A 20,170-nucleotide genomic window follows, 5' to 3' on the forward strand; every position below is an offset into this window, starting at 1 on the left:
GAGGCTATGCCAGATCTTGTAGCTTTCACTGTTAAGAAATGTTTACTGATGTTCAGCCTACATTTCCAGTTGTCCAATACCGTTCCCTTCCTTCTAGTCAGACCCCTTGCAACTCCCCATAGAATTCCTCTCCCTACTTAATGTTGGCATCTTATAGATGTTTGCAGGCCGTTAACTTGAAATACATTTTAGACACTAAAGCCATAGGACCCACGATGCATCTGCTGGAAGCTCCAAGAGGATCAATATGGTCTGTAGTGTAACCTCGTGTCTTGTGTGGAAAGACTCGTGCAGATTATGGACCTGATCCGATTCCTATTAAAGTAATTGGGGGTTGGATCGGGCCATAAGGGCACTCACCCCGCCCCTGCCTCTGCCCTACCAGTAATCTAAGGACAGGTGCTAACGCCCACTCCTAGTGTCATAGAGAATTCTGCCTGAGCACCTTGAATTAACAGGCTTTTAGCTGGGAGTTTGGCCAAGCAGATATGTCTCTAAGATGAGTCCAGCCAGGCCACAGCATCCACGGGGTTTTATTCTTTGAACCCCTGCAGATTCAGCAGCGTGTTCCCCAGCCTGAACATGGCAGTGAAGAGACGTGAGCAGACTCTGCAAGACTACAAGCGGCTGCAGTCCAAGGTGGAAAAATATGAAGAGAAGGAGAAGACCGGCCCCATCCTTGCCAAGCTACACCAGGTACAGAGCTGGGAGACGGGTGCTTACTGCTGGGGTTGAAAAGCTCTGGAGAGAATGTTAGGGCACCCCCTGTGTGCAGGGTGACACACTACAATTTCCCTTACGCATGTTTCATCCTGACATGCCAAGTATTGTTGAAAAGTGTAAGCGCCAAGTTATTTAGCACAGTAACTGGGAATAGTGTGATGAAATTAAGACAGAGAAAATCTAGGCATCGAAGATCTATTAAGCTATGGAATAGACTGACAAGGGAAATGATCGGAACACCATTGCTTGGGACATTTAAAACTAGACAGGGGAAATCCCTTGTAAATGTACACTTGGGTACAACCCTGCCTCAGCAAGGAAATGGACTGAATGATCTTTTGTCTTTCCTAAGTTCTGTATCTAAATTCCCTAAAGTGTAGGCTAATTTATTCAGGGTTTCGGGGCAATGTGCCATTATTTTTTTAATATTAAATTGACATGCGCAACGCTTGGTAAATTAAGAGCACTCAGTCTGAGACCAAACAGAACGTCCTTTCCAAACTAAAGCCCACAAGAACTGGAGATAACTGTAAGAGCACATTAGGAGACAGCATTCCCCTGAACTTCAGAATTTGACTAAACAGCTATAAAAAAAATCATAAAATTCTACACATTTACCACCTGATACAAAGCTTAGTCTCACAAAATTGCAATAACTGGTTAACATGAAACCTCACCAAATTCTTACGTCTTTCTGAAATTCGAGCAAAGTTGTTGGGTTTTGGGTTTTGTTTTTACTAAATCTTCACCGGCATTCCCAGCAAAATCTGTCATTTCTACAAAACATTCGCTTGAAACCTCTAAGGAATAGTCGCCTTCATCAGAGTGAAAGAACACACCGTTTTGATCACTTTCCCCACCAAATTAAGTATTGTGTTAAAGAACAGCCCTATCAGCATTAACAAAAGAGAATTCAGACTTCATAGTAAGCAGCTTATACTGCTCAGCCTCAGTGACTAAAGCTATGGCTGGAAAAATGGGAGTTCTTTTGTCCTGGTGATTAAGTCGGTTTTATTTTTTTCCTAATGAACTTCTGGTATGATCTAATTTTTTCCCCCATGAAAATCTGAAATAAATAATCAAAAGTCTGAGCTTGGACACCTGGGATAGCCAGAGCTGCTCTTGGAGAGGACCTAAAGCCAGGCTATTCAAGAGAGATCCAGATATTTGGTAGGGAGTTAGCGTAGTCTCATAAGGTATTTCCATCTGGCCTAAAATATACTTTGGGCCTTTTAGAGCTGTTTACCCAAGCCCTCAATTTTTGGATGCAGGAAGCTTCCTGAATTAACCCTCCTTTCCCGTGAGTTGGAACACTCTCAGCCTCAGTTTGAGTAGCTGGATTGGTGTCAGACAATGCATTTGCCCCTTTCGAGCCTGGTGTCATTTTAAGACCTTACTAGCCGGAAGTTATGTCTGCTCCATATCTCTAGCGTGCTTTCCCAACAAAGGCCCGGAACCTGTCTTAACACCAATCTGTCCATAGGATTAGACACCGCCAGAGCAGGGCCAGCATGTGGAATCTCACTGCTAGCCCACACCCCCTCCCTTTGGAATTGCACCAGGATTAAGTGGCAGACTTGAACTTGTCTAATGTTTCAGCACCCACCCCCTCCTGCCCTTTTCCACACCTTCTGAAAGACATTTCCCTTTCTCCCCACGCTTCTGTTTAAAGATCGCCAATAGGACTCTCCAAACTGAAGGTCACAGGCAAAGTGCAAAGACAGAAGAGACTCCCCTGGGGTTGACCCAGCAAATTCTCCGAGGGCATAAGGTTAGGGGAGCAAACCCTGAAGGCAGACAGAAAACCATCAGAGTCTCGGCATCAGCCCAGCGGCGCTAGCAGGTCTGAGAGCCAAGCCTTAGCTCAGCTTGGAGTCTCCCCTACTCACCTTTATTTCCAGCAGCATAGCAAAGTTGCTTTGCTGGCCAAGTCACGCCCCCTCTCTGAATATGGGGTCATAGCACCGGCATGGGCCCCTAGTATGGCGTGGGCTGTAGGGTCCTTCAGAACTTTTCAGTTATCCCAGCGAGAGAGAAATCTGCCAATGTCCTAGTGAGACACCACCTGACCACAGGGCTGCAGTCGACAGATAAACTATGGTGCTTGCTAACATTGTCCTAGAGCTGCTAGTTAGAGGATCTCGTGTCACATTCCGGGTTTGCTCTGTAGAGCTCTGTTTGGTTTCAGACCACAGGCTTTTTTGAGGGCCCCGGTGTATAGTCTTCATTTCTCTTTGAGAGGCAGGAGAAGGAACGATTTTATTATGCCTCCCAGCAGGTCATCTGTACCTTGCTGCTCATAGAAAAGCAACTTTGATGCATATTTATAGTACCACATAGAGGAGACTGGCTAAGGAAAGCTCTTAATGTTTGGTGCCCACTCACTGAGTCGAGTTGTGCATGTGGCAGATACAAGGAGTTTGCCACTGAGGTGCTAAAGTCCTTACTGCCTTTCAGTGACCTTTACGGGAGAGATTCAGTCATCATCCCCCAAACCCACAGGTTGGTCCTCAGAATGTTCCCTTATCGAAATCGCTAGATGTTCTTGGGCCCTAGTGTGAAAAACCACTGTCCTAAGCCAGCTTCCTGGAAGTTCATACATCGGTTTGTTTTGGAAAGGGGGATTTTTAAGGCAGCTGAGCAACCCCCTCTCTCATTCCCCAGGCCCGTGAGGAGCTGAGGCCAGTGAAGGAGGACTTTGAAGCCAAAAACAAGCAGCTTTTGGAGGAGATGCCCAAGTTCTACAGCAGCCGCATCGACTACTTCGAGCCCAGCTTTGAATCATTGATCCGTGCTCAGGTGAGACCCATAGTGAAACCTCCCCCTGCCCTGGCTGCCCTCATGTCAATGTCCATGAGCTTGTGCGCCTGCTCTGGAGCACAGACTCTTTCAGATGCTATTTAGGTGAATGGTTGATCTCACCAGCATATGAGTCCCTGAGACTAACGCACCATCTAGTTGAATAGATATTGATCCCATCGACTTCTCTGTCTGTGTGCTACATCTCTCCTGGGGTTTGCAATAATCCCTTAAAATGCTGGGATGTATGAACGTGGGGAAAGGAAGTCACAGAAAGTGTTGCCCGGATCTGGTGCTTTGCTTCAGCAGAAGGTCCTGAGCAAAACATTCATGATGTTTATTTAGGGCCCCATCCTCCAGTCCCATTCGAGTTAATGAGCAGAGCGCCCCCCTCCCCCCCCCCCAAAAAAACAGGTGAGATTGTGAGGCTGGGTGGTCCGTTGATCTGAATACCCTGGCCCTCTGCATTTGGGGTCCTGAGCGGTGATCGTAAAGGATAAGGTATTAAGTCACTGCCTAGTCTCCAGTCCTTGTTTTCTACATAGCTGATGGATGCTACAGGTCATGACTGATGGGCATCAGCATAACTAGGAGAGGTGTCACAACTGGAATATTATGAGGTGCTGCAGGTCCTGGCTGAAGTGCGCTGAGAAAATCCCCCAGAAAAACCCCGAGTAGCTGGTGGCTTTTTACACATCTATCATAATCCTCAAGGGTTTTGTGTTTTCCGCTGCCCAATCTCTCCGTTGGCACAAGTGATAGAGAATGGGAATCTCAGTTTTGGTGCCTGTGTAGGGACACGGTGCAGGGCAGGCTGTAATGTAGATTAGTTTTTGGGGGCTGGAATGTCAACTCAAATCCTACCCCTTCCCCAGGGGATTCGTGTGATCAGTGTCCAAAAGAATATGATGCAGTTTGATTCAGGGACTTGTTCATGTGAGCCCCTCTGGACAAGGTCCTTTCCCCCCCACCTTCCTTATGAGGAAGGGCTGTAAACCTTTGCCCAAACTTGCGGGGTCCTCCTCTTGTGGAGAGAGGGAATGAGAAAGGTGAGAAGCATCCTAGGTTTCCTCTGTGCAGAAGCTTTTCCCCATGGAGCTGGCCAGCCTGATGGGGCAGAGCAAACCTCTTTCCTTTCTGAGCAGGCGTACAAGTTCACAAGGTGTGACTCCAGATAGGAGAGACAAGCGTGGCTGATTGGCAGGATGAACGCACACCAGGCATCAGTCGGGGTGATGAGTAAGGTGGTGTAACTTAGACTGCCGTGTTCACACTCCCCTAGACCTAGCTACACCCACTTACCAGTGCTTTGGGAAAGCGAAATTGGTGTAACTTACACAGATCTGGAGGAAGGTGTGAGTTAAATGCGGGGAAGGCCTGCCGTAAGGTACACCTTCCCACTCTCTCCTGTTGGTTGCGTTTGCTGCCAGTCTTCTCTCTGCCATCGATTTTAAGGCCAGAAGAGACCATTAAGGGGACTGGAAGAAGGTGTAAATAAAACCAGTTCAGAATCACCTCTCCTTACTCCTGTTGTGCTGTGTGCCAGTTGGCTGCTGCCCTCTGCTCTTAAGGTGACTGCATTTGCGTGGTGTTGGGTGCCTGTGCTCCATGATGCGCGCTGAGGGATGAAAGTCCTTATACAGCTATATGAAACCAAACGGTACCTGTGCCTTCCCTTTCCCTCCCCCACCTCAAGAACATGTGATCCCGGCATGAAACAATTTGGAAACTTCTTTCGAGGTGCCCAACACAAAGCCAGGTTGCTCCTGTGCTGGCACTTGTGTGCCCTGCCCCACAGGAGCCACGGCCTGTCCCTTTGCTGCGTGTGTCTGTCTGTGACTCTGACATGGGCTTGCTTGCAAGACCCTCTGCTAGAACCCTTTCCTTGAGAATTTTTTGTTTGCCAATTGCTCTTGCCCACGAAGCTAGAGCCAACTCTGGTCCACCTCTGCTGGGTTCGATGCTTCTTGGGAGCTGGGTGGGGAGGAGGAAAGAGGGCTTTTCCATTCACATTTGGAGGGGAGTGAGGTGTCAGTCCTGCTCCACATCCCCCTGAGCGTAAGTCCATGGTAGAGGGGCTCCGGGATGGCCCAGGTTGAAAGTCAAGACTAAGCTGTTGGTTCCTGCTGCGCATCGGTGTTGGCAATCTAGTGACAGTGCTGGCTGGGCAGGCACTGAGGAGCATGCAGTTGCATGTTCCCAAGCTTGCTTTGGCTGGGACTGCAGGACCTAGCAGATCTTTCCCTTCTCCAGAAGCCATTAATACATGGGTCTGTGCAAAGATTCCTCAGTTGTCTAGTGCTCACACGCTTTTTTCTCTTGTCCCTTTCCCCTGAGGTTGCTTGGAGGGGTGATTTATTCCCTTCCTCCCTGCCCCACGATGAAGGAATAACAGACAAAGGGGCAGAGGGAGTTGTAAAGAAATCTGGGACTGTCCCTGGGTTCTCACCGACAGTCACTCCCTTGGCTGGGGCGGGGGTGGAGGGTTAGTAGCAGTTCTGACTGAGTCATTCGTGGCCACGCTTGGTAGGGTTACTTGGCCCTTCCATAGCACCCACCTCTCAAAGCACTTCAGACACATGCAGGAGGTGAGCAGTGTTTCCCCATTTTGCAGATCGGTAATCTGACTTGCCCAAGGTAACTTAATGAGTCAGTGCTGAGCCAGGAATAGGAGCCAGGAGTCCTGACTCACAGCTGTGACCACTGAACTGTTTTCCTCCAACGGGAGCCATGGGCTGGCGAGAGCGTCCCTTTTCCTGACCCTGTTTCCGTGCCAAATGGGCATGGGCTCGTGCTCAAAGGCACGTGAATGGTAATGGGCTGTTCAGCCGGCCCATTCATCCTGCTGGCGTTCTTTTCGGGTTATCTCTCCTTCCGTGCCTCATTGAGTTTATTTATCTTTGCAGGGTTTCGAGTTACTCAGTGGAATGTCTATTTTAGTTCTTATCTACGGGTATCTATGGAATAGTAGCGATCGTTCTAGAGACCGGGGAGGGCACAGCTGACACAGGGGCAGACGCCACCGTTTTCTGAATGAAACTAGACCCCAGCTGAGCTGCTGACGGGACACACCCTGCAGGGTAATTTACAATAGGGACCTGTGGCTGCAGAGCTCTGAATAGGGAGCACTGCTCTTACTCACAGAGGATTCCTCCCCTCTCCTGAGTCAAACCCAGAGAGAAGGGAAAGATCTGTGCCCTCTGGCCCACCCTAAAAGAGCTCCAGAAAAGTAGCTTTATGGTTTGGACCTAACTAGCCCCACCAGGGCCTGGGTGCCAGGCATTTGGGTTCCCATCAGCGTCTCTGGACAATGCGACACGCCCCCCCCCGGTGACATTCTAGCACTGAATAGTGCCTCAGCCAGCAGAAGGCGCCAAAAAAAATCTTGTTTTGTGTAGGACCTACATAAATATAGCCTGACTGAAAGCAGTGAGACATTAGCGATGGGTGCTAGATACTTTGGCGCCAGGGCTCTGTAGGATCAGGACCATAGTTCCCTCTCTCACTCTGCCAGGTCCTGTTTGTTGTGTGGTCCCTTTAAATGCTAGTCTGCCAAGGCTGCTTTCCTTTCTCGCTGCAGAATTCCCATTCCCATTGCATTAACTAGGCCTGCATGCAAGTTGCCAACATTGCTATTTTTCAATGACAATTTTCATAAAAGGATCAGAGCGCCCTCTAGTGAATGTGCGCATGCCTGTATTTTAGCTGGTGGCCTATGTACCATGAGCTGATGGTTCTGTCTCCTCAGAACCACCTGCTAGAGACACACACTGGTGGAGGAAAAGAGTTCGCCGTGTGCATAATGGGGACATTGTTTTAGATAAAGAGTGTTTGAGGAGGGCTATACCGTAGTCTTCATTAATGGGGCATCACTTGGATCCTCTAGTTGGAGTGTGGAGCCCCCTCGTGGATTTGTGTGCATAGCAGAATCTTGAGGAGGAGATCTCACCTTGGGGGGGGGGGGGGGGGGGTAGGAAAACCTGCAGCGCTTTCCTCATGTAATCTTTGTAGTTGACTCAATGGACTATATGGTTTACATCATAAAGGCTCATAGGGCATGCTGGAGTGAGGATTCTCAGCCTCCCACCACTCCAGAGGCAGGGCAGGGGACCAGCCCCCTTCCCCAGCCGCACCACATCAAAGATATTAATAGAATTTTGCGTCCCCAGCAGCAGCCACCCTCCTTCCTGCCAAAACAAACAGGCTCTTCGGCGTGCTGGGGGAGAGTCTGTCTCCATGGTGATGGCGTGTGTATCTGACTTCAGCTGGTGAGATCAGTCTGACTGGAGACACCCCCCCTGTGGCTAGGCTGAGACCACCTGGAACAGGACAGTAAAGCATAAGGGAGATTCTTTGGACCCTGTTATTTGTAAGTGGGGTGGAACATAGTTAACTTCTCACTTCTCTCCCCAGGTTGTGTACTACACTGAAATGCACAAGATCTTCAGAGACCTGACAGAGCAGATTGATGAGCCAGGCCTCACAGATGAGCAGAGGGAGAAAGAGAACGAAGCCAAGCTGAGCGAGCTGCGGGCCCTGTCCATTGTGGCTGACGACTGACCTCCCCACCCATGCTGGGGGAGCCTTCTTAAGGGCTGCTGCTGCCTGATGACAAGAACAGGGTGGAAATCTCCTGACTGACTCTAGGTTTTAACCTGTGCACAGCTGCCTGCTGCTCTCCAGCTTTGAACTCCTTATAAGACAAGGTACAACTTTTGATGTGTGGTGGGGAAAGAGTAATAGCTGCACAAGAGAAACCATTATCAGACTACTCTTGCTACCTCATGCAATGGGCCTAAAGATGCCCTGTTTTAACTGCAAACAACAATGTACACATGGTTTTCCTGTAGCACACAACTATTTATTAAGAATTAAAAAAAAATTATACAAAGTCATCTCAGTGGGAAAACAAGAGACAAAAATAGCCACAGACAAGTGAAGAAGAGATTTTTTTTAAACTTTTCCCATTAAATACAAGTTGTTACCACATTTGTTTTGTTGTCTAAAGCACCACAAAGTGCAGATGGCAGACCTTCATCTTAAGACCCTTATGTGTTTATTGTAAAGGGGAGGCATGGGCAGTAGCGCTCACAGCCATCACTTACCAGACAATTAGCAAAGGCCTTTTTTTGACAACTTTGGCTGTCACTGGCACACACTAGGCTGTGAAAACACTGTCCTGTTCCCCCATAATGGGAATCCAGCTCAAGTCTCCCTCAGGCAGTGAAAGGGTTCTTAGTTCCTCAGCATCTATGCCCCTCACTGACCTTGCCATTTAGTCTATGCTCATGACAGGGCACAGACTCTGCTCTCTCCTGGCACACTACAGCTTCAGGGATCCACAGGCGTCAGTTGCTAGATGATGGTTCCTCCTCCTTCTTCTCTAAGCAGTTATTAGTCTGGAAGAGAGAAGGACAGCAGGCATAAGCCGGCAGGCCCTGCCCATTCTCTTCAGAAAGGCGCGCCCACCCCCCCCATCAAATGCAAGAGGAGACAGCATAGAATGATACCTTCTCAATGATCTTCTGGATCTCCAGCTGCAGTGGAACAAGGCGCTTTTTGTTCTCCTGCAGCAGCCTTTGGAAGTGGGATTTCTGCCTCTCTGCTGATTTCACCTGCTCCTCCATATCAGCCAGCTGCTTCTGTACAGCCTGCAGCTCAGTGGTCAGCACCTTGTTTGATGACTCTGTCGCTGAGTAACGGGTCTGGGCTTCCTCTGTGGGCAGAGAACACATTCAGCCCCCACTATGACTCCCTGGTGGGCCCGCATATACTCTGTCACCACCCCAGCAGTGCACTGGCTCACCCAGCTTGACCTCCAGAGTGTGGATTTTGCTCTCCAGGTACAGGCGGCTACTCTCAGTCTGCTCTGCCTTCTCCAGCAGCTTCCCCACATTGAGGACAGTCCCATTGTGGGAGATCAGGTCCCCCTGCTCCACCACTGCCTTGGGCTGAGTAGAAACCTCAGCCACAGAGTTTGAGACAGGCAGCAAAGAGAGGTTTCCTGAAACAAGAGCAACCAACCTAGTGGTGACTTTAGCCTCTGGGCACCTGTTGCTATGGCCCACGTGTCCAATAACTAACTACTTACCCAAGAGCCCTTCCTCGGGGACGTGGTCAGCACTGTCCTGGCGGTTGTAGTGCAGGCTCCGGTACTGGCACACGTACTGAGTCACTACTCTGTTCACAAGCTGCTTCACCTGTCAACAAATCAGCACACACCACTCATTAGCACAGTAACTTGCACAATGGAGTGCCCCCCGAGGGTCAGCCACAAGCTGGTGCTCACCTGCTCTTTGCAAAGATGTAACCCCAGTGTCATGAGGATCTTCTCCAGGTCTCTTCTGTGCAGGTAGCCACAGAAATTCAAATCGAAGTAGATAAAGGCCAGGAGAGCATCCAGGGGCAGCACAGCACTTGGGTCCAGCTCCTTGGGCTGCTAAGGAACAAACCATTGGTTCAGGGCAGCCCTATTTCCCCCACCCTCCTTAAGACTAGTCAGTCTGGGTTGCGGTGGCTTACTGACCAGGTCCTGGAGCGATGAGAACTCCATCTCTGACTGGTTGGAAGCAATGGATCTCACCTCCGCATCATCTAACTTGACACCTGCAGGGGACACAAACAAGGCAAGTTGTCTGCACAGCCCACCTAGATGCACGTGCCACCCACGCCGTGCACCAGACCTACCAAAGTCCTCCTCCTCATCATCTCGCAGCAGCAGGAGGTCATCCTCTAGGCTCAGCATGCACAGCTCATCAGTTGAGTCTTTAGGCTCCACTTTGCTGGCCTTCTCATCCTCTTTGGCCACCTTGGGACCCTCACTGCATGCTGGCTTCTGCTCTGCCCCTACCTCCTCCTGATGGGTCTGTGAACAGGCAGGAGAAAGTCAGAAGTGCTCTGTAGTCTCAGCTGAGACCCTGGGGAAAGGAGTGTAGCGGGGACACACCTGCACAGGCTCCTGCTCACTGGTTGCCTCCTCCTGGGCCTCTTCCTTCTGCACTCTCTCATGCTCAGCTGGCTTCTCTGACTCCAGGTTCTTTGCCTCTGATGGCTCTTCCTTCGCTGGCAGAGCCAGCAGCGCCTTGTAAAGCTTGTAGCCAAAATCTCGCTGCAGCATCTCCTGGAAAAGCTCTGCCACCACCGCCACCTTGGGGAGAGGGAAAGAGGGGCAGAGAGAATTTTAAGTGCAGCGCTCCAAGCAACTCTAGGTGCCATCATGCAGGGCAGCTCCCTTAGAGCCTACCTCAAATGAAAGCTTTTCCCTCCGTCTCCTGTACTCCAGCAGGGTGCAGAGCGAGATGTTGGAGCAGCTCGGCTGCCCACCCTGCATTGCTGGTTTGGGGTGAGCGATGATGGCAGGTTCCAGGGGGGGAGTTGGAGCTGGCTCAGCAACAGCATTGGTGGCATCCACGTCCTGTGCACTGGCCTCCATTTCCTGGGCAGGGGCTGCATCTGGGATCTCCACGTCCTATTTAAAAGCATTACAGAGAGATCTTTACTAAAGTGAGTGATAAGACCTTTTGCTCTTGGCTTTATGACAGCCCAGTCTCACCATCTCTGCTTTCTCCTCCGGTGAGGGGGGTGGCAGAGGGGCCTTCTCTGCTTTCTGCTGGCACAGGGCCTCCCACTCCTCCAGAGGCGGCATGCAGCTCCAGACATCTGGCAGGAAGATCACCACTGTCTCCCTCTGTGACGGGTCTCCCTGACGCAGATATCTAAACTCAGCAAAACGGAACCTGGAGCATATGGGGGGGGGAGAGAGGGTCAGGGAATAAAACCTGTCACTGCTAGATCACTCTGAAGACAGCAACAGACCATGACTCCCACCCAAACCAAGTCTCTTGCACTTGCTGTTTGGTCCACCCCACCAATGCTAAAGACAGAGGGCCTCCATCTTCCCTTAGCTGTTACTAACCAACCAAGTCACATGTGAGACCAGGTTTAAGCAAAATAAAAATCAGTTGCCACGGTTACCCACTGCAGAAATTCTATATATAGCCATAATGTAATCAGCCAAACCAATGCACCCAAAGTCCCAGCCCAGATCTACATGGATCTGAGCAGGCCATTTTTATAGCTCAAAGATCTCTCCTCATGGAATAGGGATTAATTAGGGACCCAATCCTATTCATGTTGTTTTAGTGAACTGAAACAACATGTCTGTCTGGTGATGTTCTCCTCCTAATACAGCATGGCAAGAGAATGATTAACCTGTTGAACTGGAGACATTTATGAAGTCATTGGGAGGTGAACTATCTATCTGCATCAATTACCTTTGGTATATGAAATAACAATGCACTTTTATGTAGAAAACCATGATTAAATCAAATCCACCCTGGTGGATGATGCTATATTTTGGTCTTCTCATCTCTCAAGACAATTAATATACCTATTCTTATGGGGGAGGGTAACACTCACCACTTAGTGCACGCGCTCAGGTCCAGGCCAGTCTGGGCCTTGGTGCAGCGAATGGCTGTGCGAACCAGAACCATGGGATCAGCGTCCGGCTCCGGGCCATCCAGAGAAGGCGACCACTCCCCTCCAATCAGCACAGCTTCATCCTCTTTCCTCCCCAGCAGGAACTAGGGAAGGAGAAGTTGTGAAGCCCAATAATCCTCTGTAAAGGAGGGAATTCCTGCTCCTCCCTACAGATTAACAGCAGCCTCACCTTTATTTGCTTTGTGGGGTGCTCTGCACTCTCCTTCTGCTCGCTGGGCTCTTCAATATATAACAAGCAATGGCGATACAACTCCTCTAGGCCTGGGGAAGACAGCAGCATCACCTGTGGGGACAGCAACATGGTCAGACTGGCACAGATACCCCTATAAACCTGGACACATGGGACCCCATTGCCCTGACTCCCTCACCTTGGCACTGAATGCAGGATCTGTGTCCTCCAGCACAACATCCTGGGTGGCATCCTCCTCTGTCTCGGGCACCTCCTCCGCAGGGTCAGCCACCAGGATGCGGCTGGGGTGCCTCAGGGTCAGTGGCTGGGTGAGCGGGAATGTGTCCAGCCAGCACAGGCGGACTTCATAGAACTCCCTGGGCAACTGGATGCTGCAGTAGCGTCTCAGGATTTCCATGGCGTCGCAGAAGGGGCTGGAGCCAGGCAGAGAGAAACTAGGGCTAGCAGCAGACACACAGAGCCAGTCGCAGCCCCTCAAACAGTGGAATCCCAGCTGGCCGGGTGTCCCTATTAGTGCTCCGGGCTCTCACCTGTCCACAGCATAGCGTGCAAAGTAGACCCGGTACTGTGGCGGATCATGGCGTGGCTTTTTCACTCCCCACGGTTCGCCACCTTTCTGTTTCCGCTTCTTCGAATCAAAGTCGTCCCTGTAACCAGCACAATGTGCACAGGAATTACGCACTGAAACCTTGATGCAGCTACCTCAAGGGTGGGGGAACACAATCATCAGATATCCAGACTCTTTCCAAAGGTTCTATACGGTCCCCTTTGGAGCTTATAGGGACACACTTTCCACAGTCCTTACCATCTGCCTGAGTCCTGCCTGCCCTTTGGGCCCCGACCAGGGTATCTCCCAAGGTGGCCCAGGTGGAGCGAAGGGGATGACTGGAAGAGGCTCATTGCTAGGGAAACAAATACACAATCTTATTTCTAAGCCACTCCAAAAATCCAATCCCTGTCTGGACTAACTAAGGCTTGTTATTACTACATTGGCTTCCCCCACCCTCGCTCCAGGAGGTGTCATCCCAGGGCTCCCACAACCCATGTCTGGAGGCAATCAACTTTGTTTCCACCAGCCTATGTCAAGAAGAGGCTGGTGCACATAAACTTTCCTCTGGTCTCATGAGGATTGGGGCTTATTCCAGACTTCTTACCCAATGCTACCAGAACCAGTTGCCAACAGGATGGGAAGGGTGTCATTGCTAAGAGGCAAGACCAAAATGTCCACAGGACCCTTGCCACTAAGACAGGTGGATCATCCCAGCAATCCCTGTAGCTCCAGTGCTCTAAGTCTCCCCCGCATTAGCCGTCAGTACTCACGTTTCTGGGGAAACAGAGGAGGGATCCGGTGAGGCTGGAACAGCAGCTGAGGTTGGGCTCCCAGGATGCCTTGTTTCTGTCCTAAGGATGCCACATGCAGGAGAGGGGTGGGGGCCTTCAGGAGGGGCTATAGAATGAAAGGCATGTCATATTCAGGCCAAGAACTTGTTCCCCACCCAGGCCTAGAGCCTCCCAGCTTGCAGCAGCTGCCTCAAGATGAAGCACTGCACCCCAACCTCTGCAGGGTTGGAGAAAGGGGAACAGCAGGGCATAGGCTCACAGGGATCAGCCTCACCCATCGCTAACATGGAGAGAATTATAAGGGCTTTAAGTGATACCTGATTGGACAATGTCTGGACTTTCATGGCATTCCAGGGCACCGATTGGCTTGGATTGTAGACAGCTTTCACCAGCACTTTCTCACCTATCTGTGGTAACCGGCCCTTCACAACACTGTCACAAAACACAGAGCAACAAGGCACTGCCGTTATCATTTCACACCAGAGCCCAGGCGTCCTGACTTTAGTCCCCCTCTGCTCTTCAAGGCTCTTGAGATGAGGAGACATACTGATGGCCTCGGGGGTTAGAAGCCAGCACCTTCTTTTGGAAACACCCTCTTTGCAGCATTGGGACAACACCCAGAAGGAAGCAGCACAAAGGACCAATGGACACAGGTACAGATTTGCATAAGAGGGAAGCTGCTATAAATTTGAGGTGTCTTGCAGAGGACCCCGGGTCTCGTCTTGTCAACATCGGAGCATCGATCCAGATCCGCAGAAGCCCGGCTCCACCCCTCCCCCATCTAACTCACCTGGCCAGTGCAGTTAAGGGGAGCAACTAATTGGTAACAACAACAAGACAGAGTGTGCTTGTGTGTGTGTATATAGGTATGTGAGTGCGTGAGTGTAATATATATTGTATGCATATGATACAATGTTAATTAATACATGTATTACTAATAAATGTGGCGTTTTGCCTTATTCCCCCTGAAAAGATCCTGTGCAGTACTTTAAGTACAACACTCGCCTTACCTCAATTGGAAGAAGACCTCTTCATCCACCACCCCAAAGTAGTCATGCAGGCTGGTGACAATGCCGGTAAACACTCGCTGCTTCTCACCCACCTGCAAGGCAAAGGACCAGCGGGTTCACATCATCATCCCAGCAGGGCAAAGTGGGGGCTCACGCATCAGCACCAGGCAAAACACACAATTGCTGCCATTATGCTCAGTCACCACCTGTGTGCACATCCCACCACACACTGCAGTCAACAGACAATACATATTCATACAGACAGTCGTGCTCACATTCCATGCACAAATCACTTTACTCTCTCACACACACAGCCAGTATCAGCTCTGGGCAGCCCCTACTATCCCCAGGACTGAGGAACACTGTAGTCAAGTGCTCTGTCACCACCATCTAGCCCCCTGTGGCTCAGTGGGATGAGCTGGCCCCATACAGACCCCTTTGGATTTCACTTTCATTTGGTGCATTATGTACAGTCAGAGACTGAGGAGACTCTAAAGGGAAATTCCTGCAGCCACATGCAGGGGGCTGGGCTGTGATCAGAAGTGACTTAGTACTTGGAGGGTTAAGAATACGTTGGCATGGAGACAGAAACTCTAGGTTGGTCTCTCCAGGAAGTGAGAGACCTTGATGAAACACCAGCTTCCTGAAGCAGCTGGGGCTGAGGGAAGGATTGTCCCCAACATACCTGCAGGTGCCGTGCATTCTGGATAAGATCTGCTGAGACAGGAGGGTTTAACAGGCCAGGTGGAGGTCCCAATAAGGAGGTTGGGTGTGTCCCTAGAATGGAAGAGGGGGGGAAAAAGCTCTTTGTTTTTGACCTTCTAAGGGGATGTAGACAGTTCCATGCCCAGCAGGAAAGAGACACCTTGTGGAATCAACTCAAAAGTAGCTCCAATCTGAGCCATTCAGTACCAACCGGTCCAGCCCAGATTACAGGGGGGCAAGCAGGAGAGACACCGACCTGTAATTAGCAGTCCACTTTTCCAGATGCCTAACAGCCAGAGAACCAGATTGACTCACTGGAGCTACCAGAGTTTTCCAGAAGCAATGCCCTGGGAAACTCCTACCCTTAGCATACCAAACTGTGGGGAGTTGGGAGGGAAGATGCTGCCTCTATCCAGCATGCATCTCCTAATTGGGAACCACTGCATCTTTAACAACCTGTGAACCCCTTTCATTAAAATGTCGTCTCACTTGGAAATATAAAATTTGTTTTTATGACATGCTTATCACACACTATTTATCATTACAATATTTTTATTGCATTATGAAAACGGCAACAAGCTTCCAAGATCTCACTTTCGTAGCTTGTATCACTTTGAATAATCCTGTTATAAACCAAGGCTCCTATGTTTCATCAAGAAATATCAGATGTGAAACAGCATGAAGGTATTTAAAAAGCCAACTCAAAGAGTTCCTCCTACACAACCATTCAGGTCTTGAGAAGTCCAGGCAAACAGTGCACATTACAACAAAGCTTAAACTTGTCCTTCATAATTATTTTAAAAACAATACAATGCCTATTTAATTTTTAAAACAGAAAAAAAAAAAAACCACAACCAAAAAACCACCTCCCTTTCCATTTATTATAAGGAGTCTTCCGACGAAGTGGGTATGCTCATGCTCCAATACGTCTGTTAGTCTATAAGGTGCCACAGGACTCTTGAAGTTTAAATCTCCTCAATGTGATAGATATGTTTGCTTTGATCTGCTTAGCTCTTGGAAGTCCGGGGCTCTGGGCTGTGAGACAACCTTATTATCCATAAATAAAATATGGATAATTCTTAAGTGAGTCAGTGGTAGTACCTAGGAAGAGAACTCAGGAGTCCTGGCTCTCACTCTGATTAAATACTTGACTCCAGGTTTCCCAGGAAAAGTGAGGGAAGCCTCATCACTTGGGCCATTTACAATTAGGCTGGGCTACTACTTAAGTCTGCAGAAAACATCCCCAGGTGTCGGGCTAGCTGACCTGAGAATGGCCTCGCTCCCTGCAGGTTGCCAGCTCGCAGAGGCTTCTGACGCTTGAACTGGGCCATTTCGGGTGCTCCGGTTGTTCGTCTTCTCTAGGCAGTAGCTTCGCCTTGCCTAGGAGAGAGAGAGACAAAGGCTGCATCACAAATCTGCCCCCCCTTGCCAAGAGCAGGGCGAGCCCAGACCCCCAGCGGAGCGCTCTCCGGGCCAGACACGTGCTAGATGAATTCAGGAGCAGGACAACCCCCAGCCAGCAACAGTCCTTGAAACCGGCTCCCCCCGCCCCCGAGCGCACACCCCGCCTCCCCTAGGCCGGGCCCGCTCCCTGAGCCAGGGCGCAAGAGGCGGAACTGCCCAGCCCGGGAGAGACGGGACAGAGGCCACCCCGGGGAGCGTTGGGACCGGGCACTGCCCCCAGCCCGGGGGGGAGAGAGAGAGCGGAGGCGCCGTACCGGGGCGGAGATGGACACTGCTCCCCTCACCCTCCAGATTAGGGGGGAGACGCTGCCACCCCCCTCACACCCCGCGTAGCTGCGACGGGGGAAGAGCACCCGAGACCGGAACCGGAACCCACCTGCAGACGGAGGCGGAGCAGGTCCGGGACATACAGGACCCGCGACACCTGGGACAAAGGGACCCGGAAACGCTTCACCGGAAGCCCGCTTTCGCCCGCCCCGGCTCAACCGGAAGGGACCGAGAACCGCCGCACCACCGGCAGTGTTGCTGCCCGGAGCGGCAAACGGAGGCGCTAACCGGAAGTTACATAATCCCTTAACGGAAGAGGGACTGCCCTGACCGGAAGTGTGGCAGGGAGGTCAGGGGATGCAGCCCGCTTCCCCCTCCCCCCCCCACATAGCATGTTTTGGAGGCGTGGGGGAGTTGCCTGAACCTGGGCACAGGGATAACAGCGTGTAGTGTGACATCATACTATCCCAGTGACATCACAGTTATGCATCACTTTGTTAGATGACATCCTGGTGCTACCCCCCTGACACTGGAGCGACAGCCCTCCACGCTGGAGGCAATACTGCCCCCTGCAGGCAAAAGTCCTGCAGCACCCTCCCACACCATCAGGTGTACAAGGAGACACCCCTCCTCTCCAAATCCCACCCAACTGTGCATCACCCAACACATCCCCCTCCCTGCAGCTGCCTTACTCAGCTCCCCCCAGCGCCCGCAGTAGCCAGGGCCGGATTTACTTTTTGTGGGCCCGGCCCCAAACATATTTGTAGGCCCCCCTGGGGAATGAAGAGGATGGGGGCAAGAGCACAGCAGGCAGGGTGGATTTGATTTAAATCACTAGTTTGGAAGACTCAATTTAATCATAGGTTTCTACATAAAAGTCCATTCTTGGTGGTTGTTATAACCTTAAAACACATTCTTCACAACTCAGAGATAGATTTAGGTTTTGTTTTTAGAAAATACACACTATACATTTTTAAACAGCGATTTATTTTGAAAACTTTTCAGATGAGTTTTACAGCTATATCAGAAAATGAATGATTGTTTAGTTATTTCATTTACCAAAGATAATTGAAGCAGATATTTATGAAGTCATTTGGGAGGTGAACTATCTCCAATTCAACAGGTTAATCATTAATATTTGGAGGATTTTCTTGCCAGGCTGTATTAGGAGGAGAACATCACCAGACAGACATTTAAATTGTTTTATTTAACTAAAACAATAACGTTAAGTATTCTGGATTTTTTTCCTTCAACAGCAAACATAATATTTTAACAAAAAAACATGTCCCTCACTTCTCACATGTATCTCCAGATTTCACATTTATGTCCAGATCTATTCTGCCCCCAACAATCTTCTATTCATTGAACTTTTTGAAACTTTCCACTTTTAAAGAGAGGTAAGGGGTTGACCCTGTGTACACAAATTTGCAGAGGGACAGTAGAGTTGAGATCTGTTATTTCTCACCTCTATACATTTATTTATTTATTTATTTAAAACCATTTTTGCTGTTAACAAGCATGTTACCTCTGGAGACACAAATCCACAGTTTGAGAACTGCAAAACTAAGCATCTCTGATGGTATCTTCTAGACTGAGCACTGAGTCCCATTGGGTAGATAGAAAAATTAACCTAAATAATCTATACAGAAGTCTGTAGAACCCCATAAGATTGGGTCCCTAAGCCTGTAGAACTGATGAATGAAATTGTTTTTAATTGTTCACTTTATTAATGTAACTTCATAAGTAAAGTTTTATGAATTAAACAACATTCATTCATAAAACTGGTTACCCCAATAACTGGCTAATTGACAATGAAAATGCTTGTTAAGAGCCATAGCTGTTCAGCCAGTTGCCCTTGTAAGTTTCACTGTCAATCCAATTCCTGCTTAAATCACTGAGACTTGCACTGTTTCAGTATTGTAACTTCTGTTCATTGTTTGCCATTCATTACACTTGCCTACATTGTAACTTCTGTTCACTGTTTGCCATTCACTAAGCTTGTCTACTTCTGTTCACTGTTTGCCATATTGTAATTCAAACTCCATTTTATAACACTTACTCCATTTTGTAAAAGCTTGCTGCAACCTTCATTTTTGCAAAAATCTGCTGTAAGCTTATTAGTTTAGATGAGATGTGTGAATGAGGTATGTATGGATGATGGAATCAGGGCCGGCTCTAACTTTTTTGCTGCCCCAAGCAGCAAAAAAAAGCGCCGCCCCCCAACCCCCGCCGAGCGCCGCGCCACCAGAGCCCACCCCCCGCCGAGCGCCGCGCTGCCGGAGCGCCCCCCCCGCGGAATGCCGCGCTGCCCCCCGCCACCTCAAGATTGGCCGCCCCTTACCAGGTGCCGCCCCAAGCATGTGCTTGGTTGCCTGGTGCCTGGAGCCGGCCCTGGATGGAATCAACCTCCAGCACCAGCCTGTCCTGATGAAACAGAGTTCAAACACCAACGGCTGAAGATGCAGACAAGAGCCCTAACAAAGTAAGAAGAGTCCACCCTAAGAAGAAAAGAACAAAGGTACAATAGAAGGAAGATCAAACCCAGGCTGAAAATCACGTCTGCAATTGACGGGTAATCAATCACCGAACCCAGAAGCAGCAGCAAGACCTATAGACTCTGGATTCAAACTAAAGCCTACAAAAAGGATGGGTGAGATGGAAGACTTGGAAGGGTAACGTTCTGCTGCCAACATGAGAGGGCAGACCCAGCCCTTTCTTGTGCCCGGCTTTCCTGGCCAGTTAGCCGCCACAAGCTACGATCCCAAGCCACGAACTCAAGCTATGTTCAGAACTGGTAACTCTTCAGAAGCTGCAGAACATCTGGGTGTGTGTATAAGTATTAAGGTATTAGCTAGTGGTTATAGATCAAATTGTTATCATAATAAATGTGGCATCTTTGCCTTGCCCCCTGAAACGATCCTGTGTAGTTTTGTCTGCATAACAAGCCCTGAACTATTAGAACTCATTTACAAAACTTTTCTTAAACATTACATGAATATAGTCTCATACTATAGAATCAGAATTTATAATCCCTATTCCATGATATAATGTACCTTAATTAAAACTATCTTTAGATTGGATTTGGGGGGGGGGGGGGGGAACTATTTAAATTAAAAAAATCTGATTTTTTTTTAAGTCATTGATTTTTATCCACCCTGACAGCTGGGCATGG

The 20,170-nt window shown here is 49.5% G+C and overlaps 2 protein-coding genes across 2 annotated transcripts in view; one reads left to right on the plus strand and one right to left on the minus strand.

Annotated features, from left to right (window-relative positions):
* BIN3 (bridging integrator 3) overlaps positions 1-8,273 on the plus strand; it is a 55,354-nt gene extending 47,081 nt beyond the window's left edge. Inside the window, exons 7-9 of the mRNA XM_024197260.3 lie at positions 555-696; positions 3,388-3,522; positions 7,936-8,273. Of these exons, the coding sequence (XP_024053028.2) occupies positions 555-696; positions 3,388-3,522; positions 7,936-8,082 (424 nt within the window). The 3' untranslated portion in view covers positions 8,083-8,273. The remainder of the gene's footprint in view (positions 1-554; positions 697-3,387; positions 3,523-7,935) is intronic.
* An 88-nt stretch (positions 8,274-8,361) lies between these two features.
* Positions 8,362-17,199, minus strand: CCAR2 (cell cycle and apoptosis regulator 2). The gene is made up of 21 exons (XM_024197257.3): positions 17,108-17,199; positions 16,532-16,647; positions 15,248-15,339; positions 14,563-14,654; positions 13,870-13,984; positions 13,532-13,658; positions 13,017-13,113; positions 12,742-12,858; positions 12,390-12,624; positions 12,191-12,304; positions 11,941-12,104; positions 11,075-11,258; positions 10,766-10,990; positions 10,469-10,669; positions 10,210-10,387; positions 10,049-10,128; positions 9,812-9,961; positions 9,614-9,722; positions 9,329-9,526; positions 9,033-9,238; positions 8,362-8,921 (listed from the first exon to the last, which is right to left on the minus strand). Exons 2-21 carry the CDS (start codon positions 16,596-16,598, stop codon positions 8,871-8,873), a joined length of 2,802 nt encoding a protein of 933 aa, XP_024053025.2. The 5' UTR covers positions 16,599-16,647; positions 17,108-17,199; the 3' UTR covers positions 8,362-8,870.
* Positions 17,200-20,170: the final 2,971 nt, after the last annotated feature.

Source organism: Terrapene carolina, unplaced genomic scaffold (assembly GCF_002925995.2).
Source record: "Terrapene carolina triunguis isolate 2854851 unplaced genomic scaffold, T_m_triunguis-2.0 Scaffold53, whole genome shotgun sequence".
NCBI lineage: Eukaryota > Metazoa > Chordata > Testudines > Emydidae > Terrapene > Terrapene triunguis.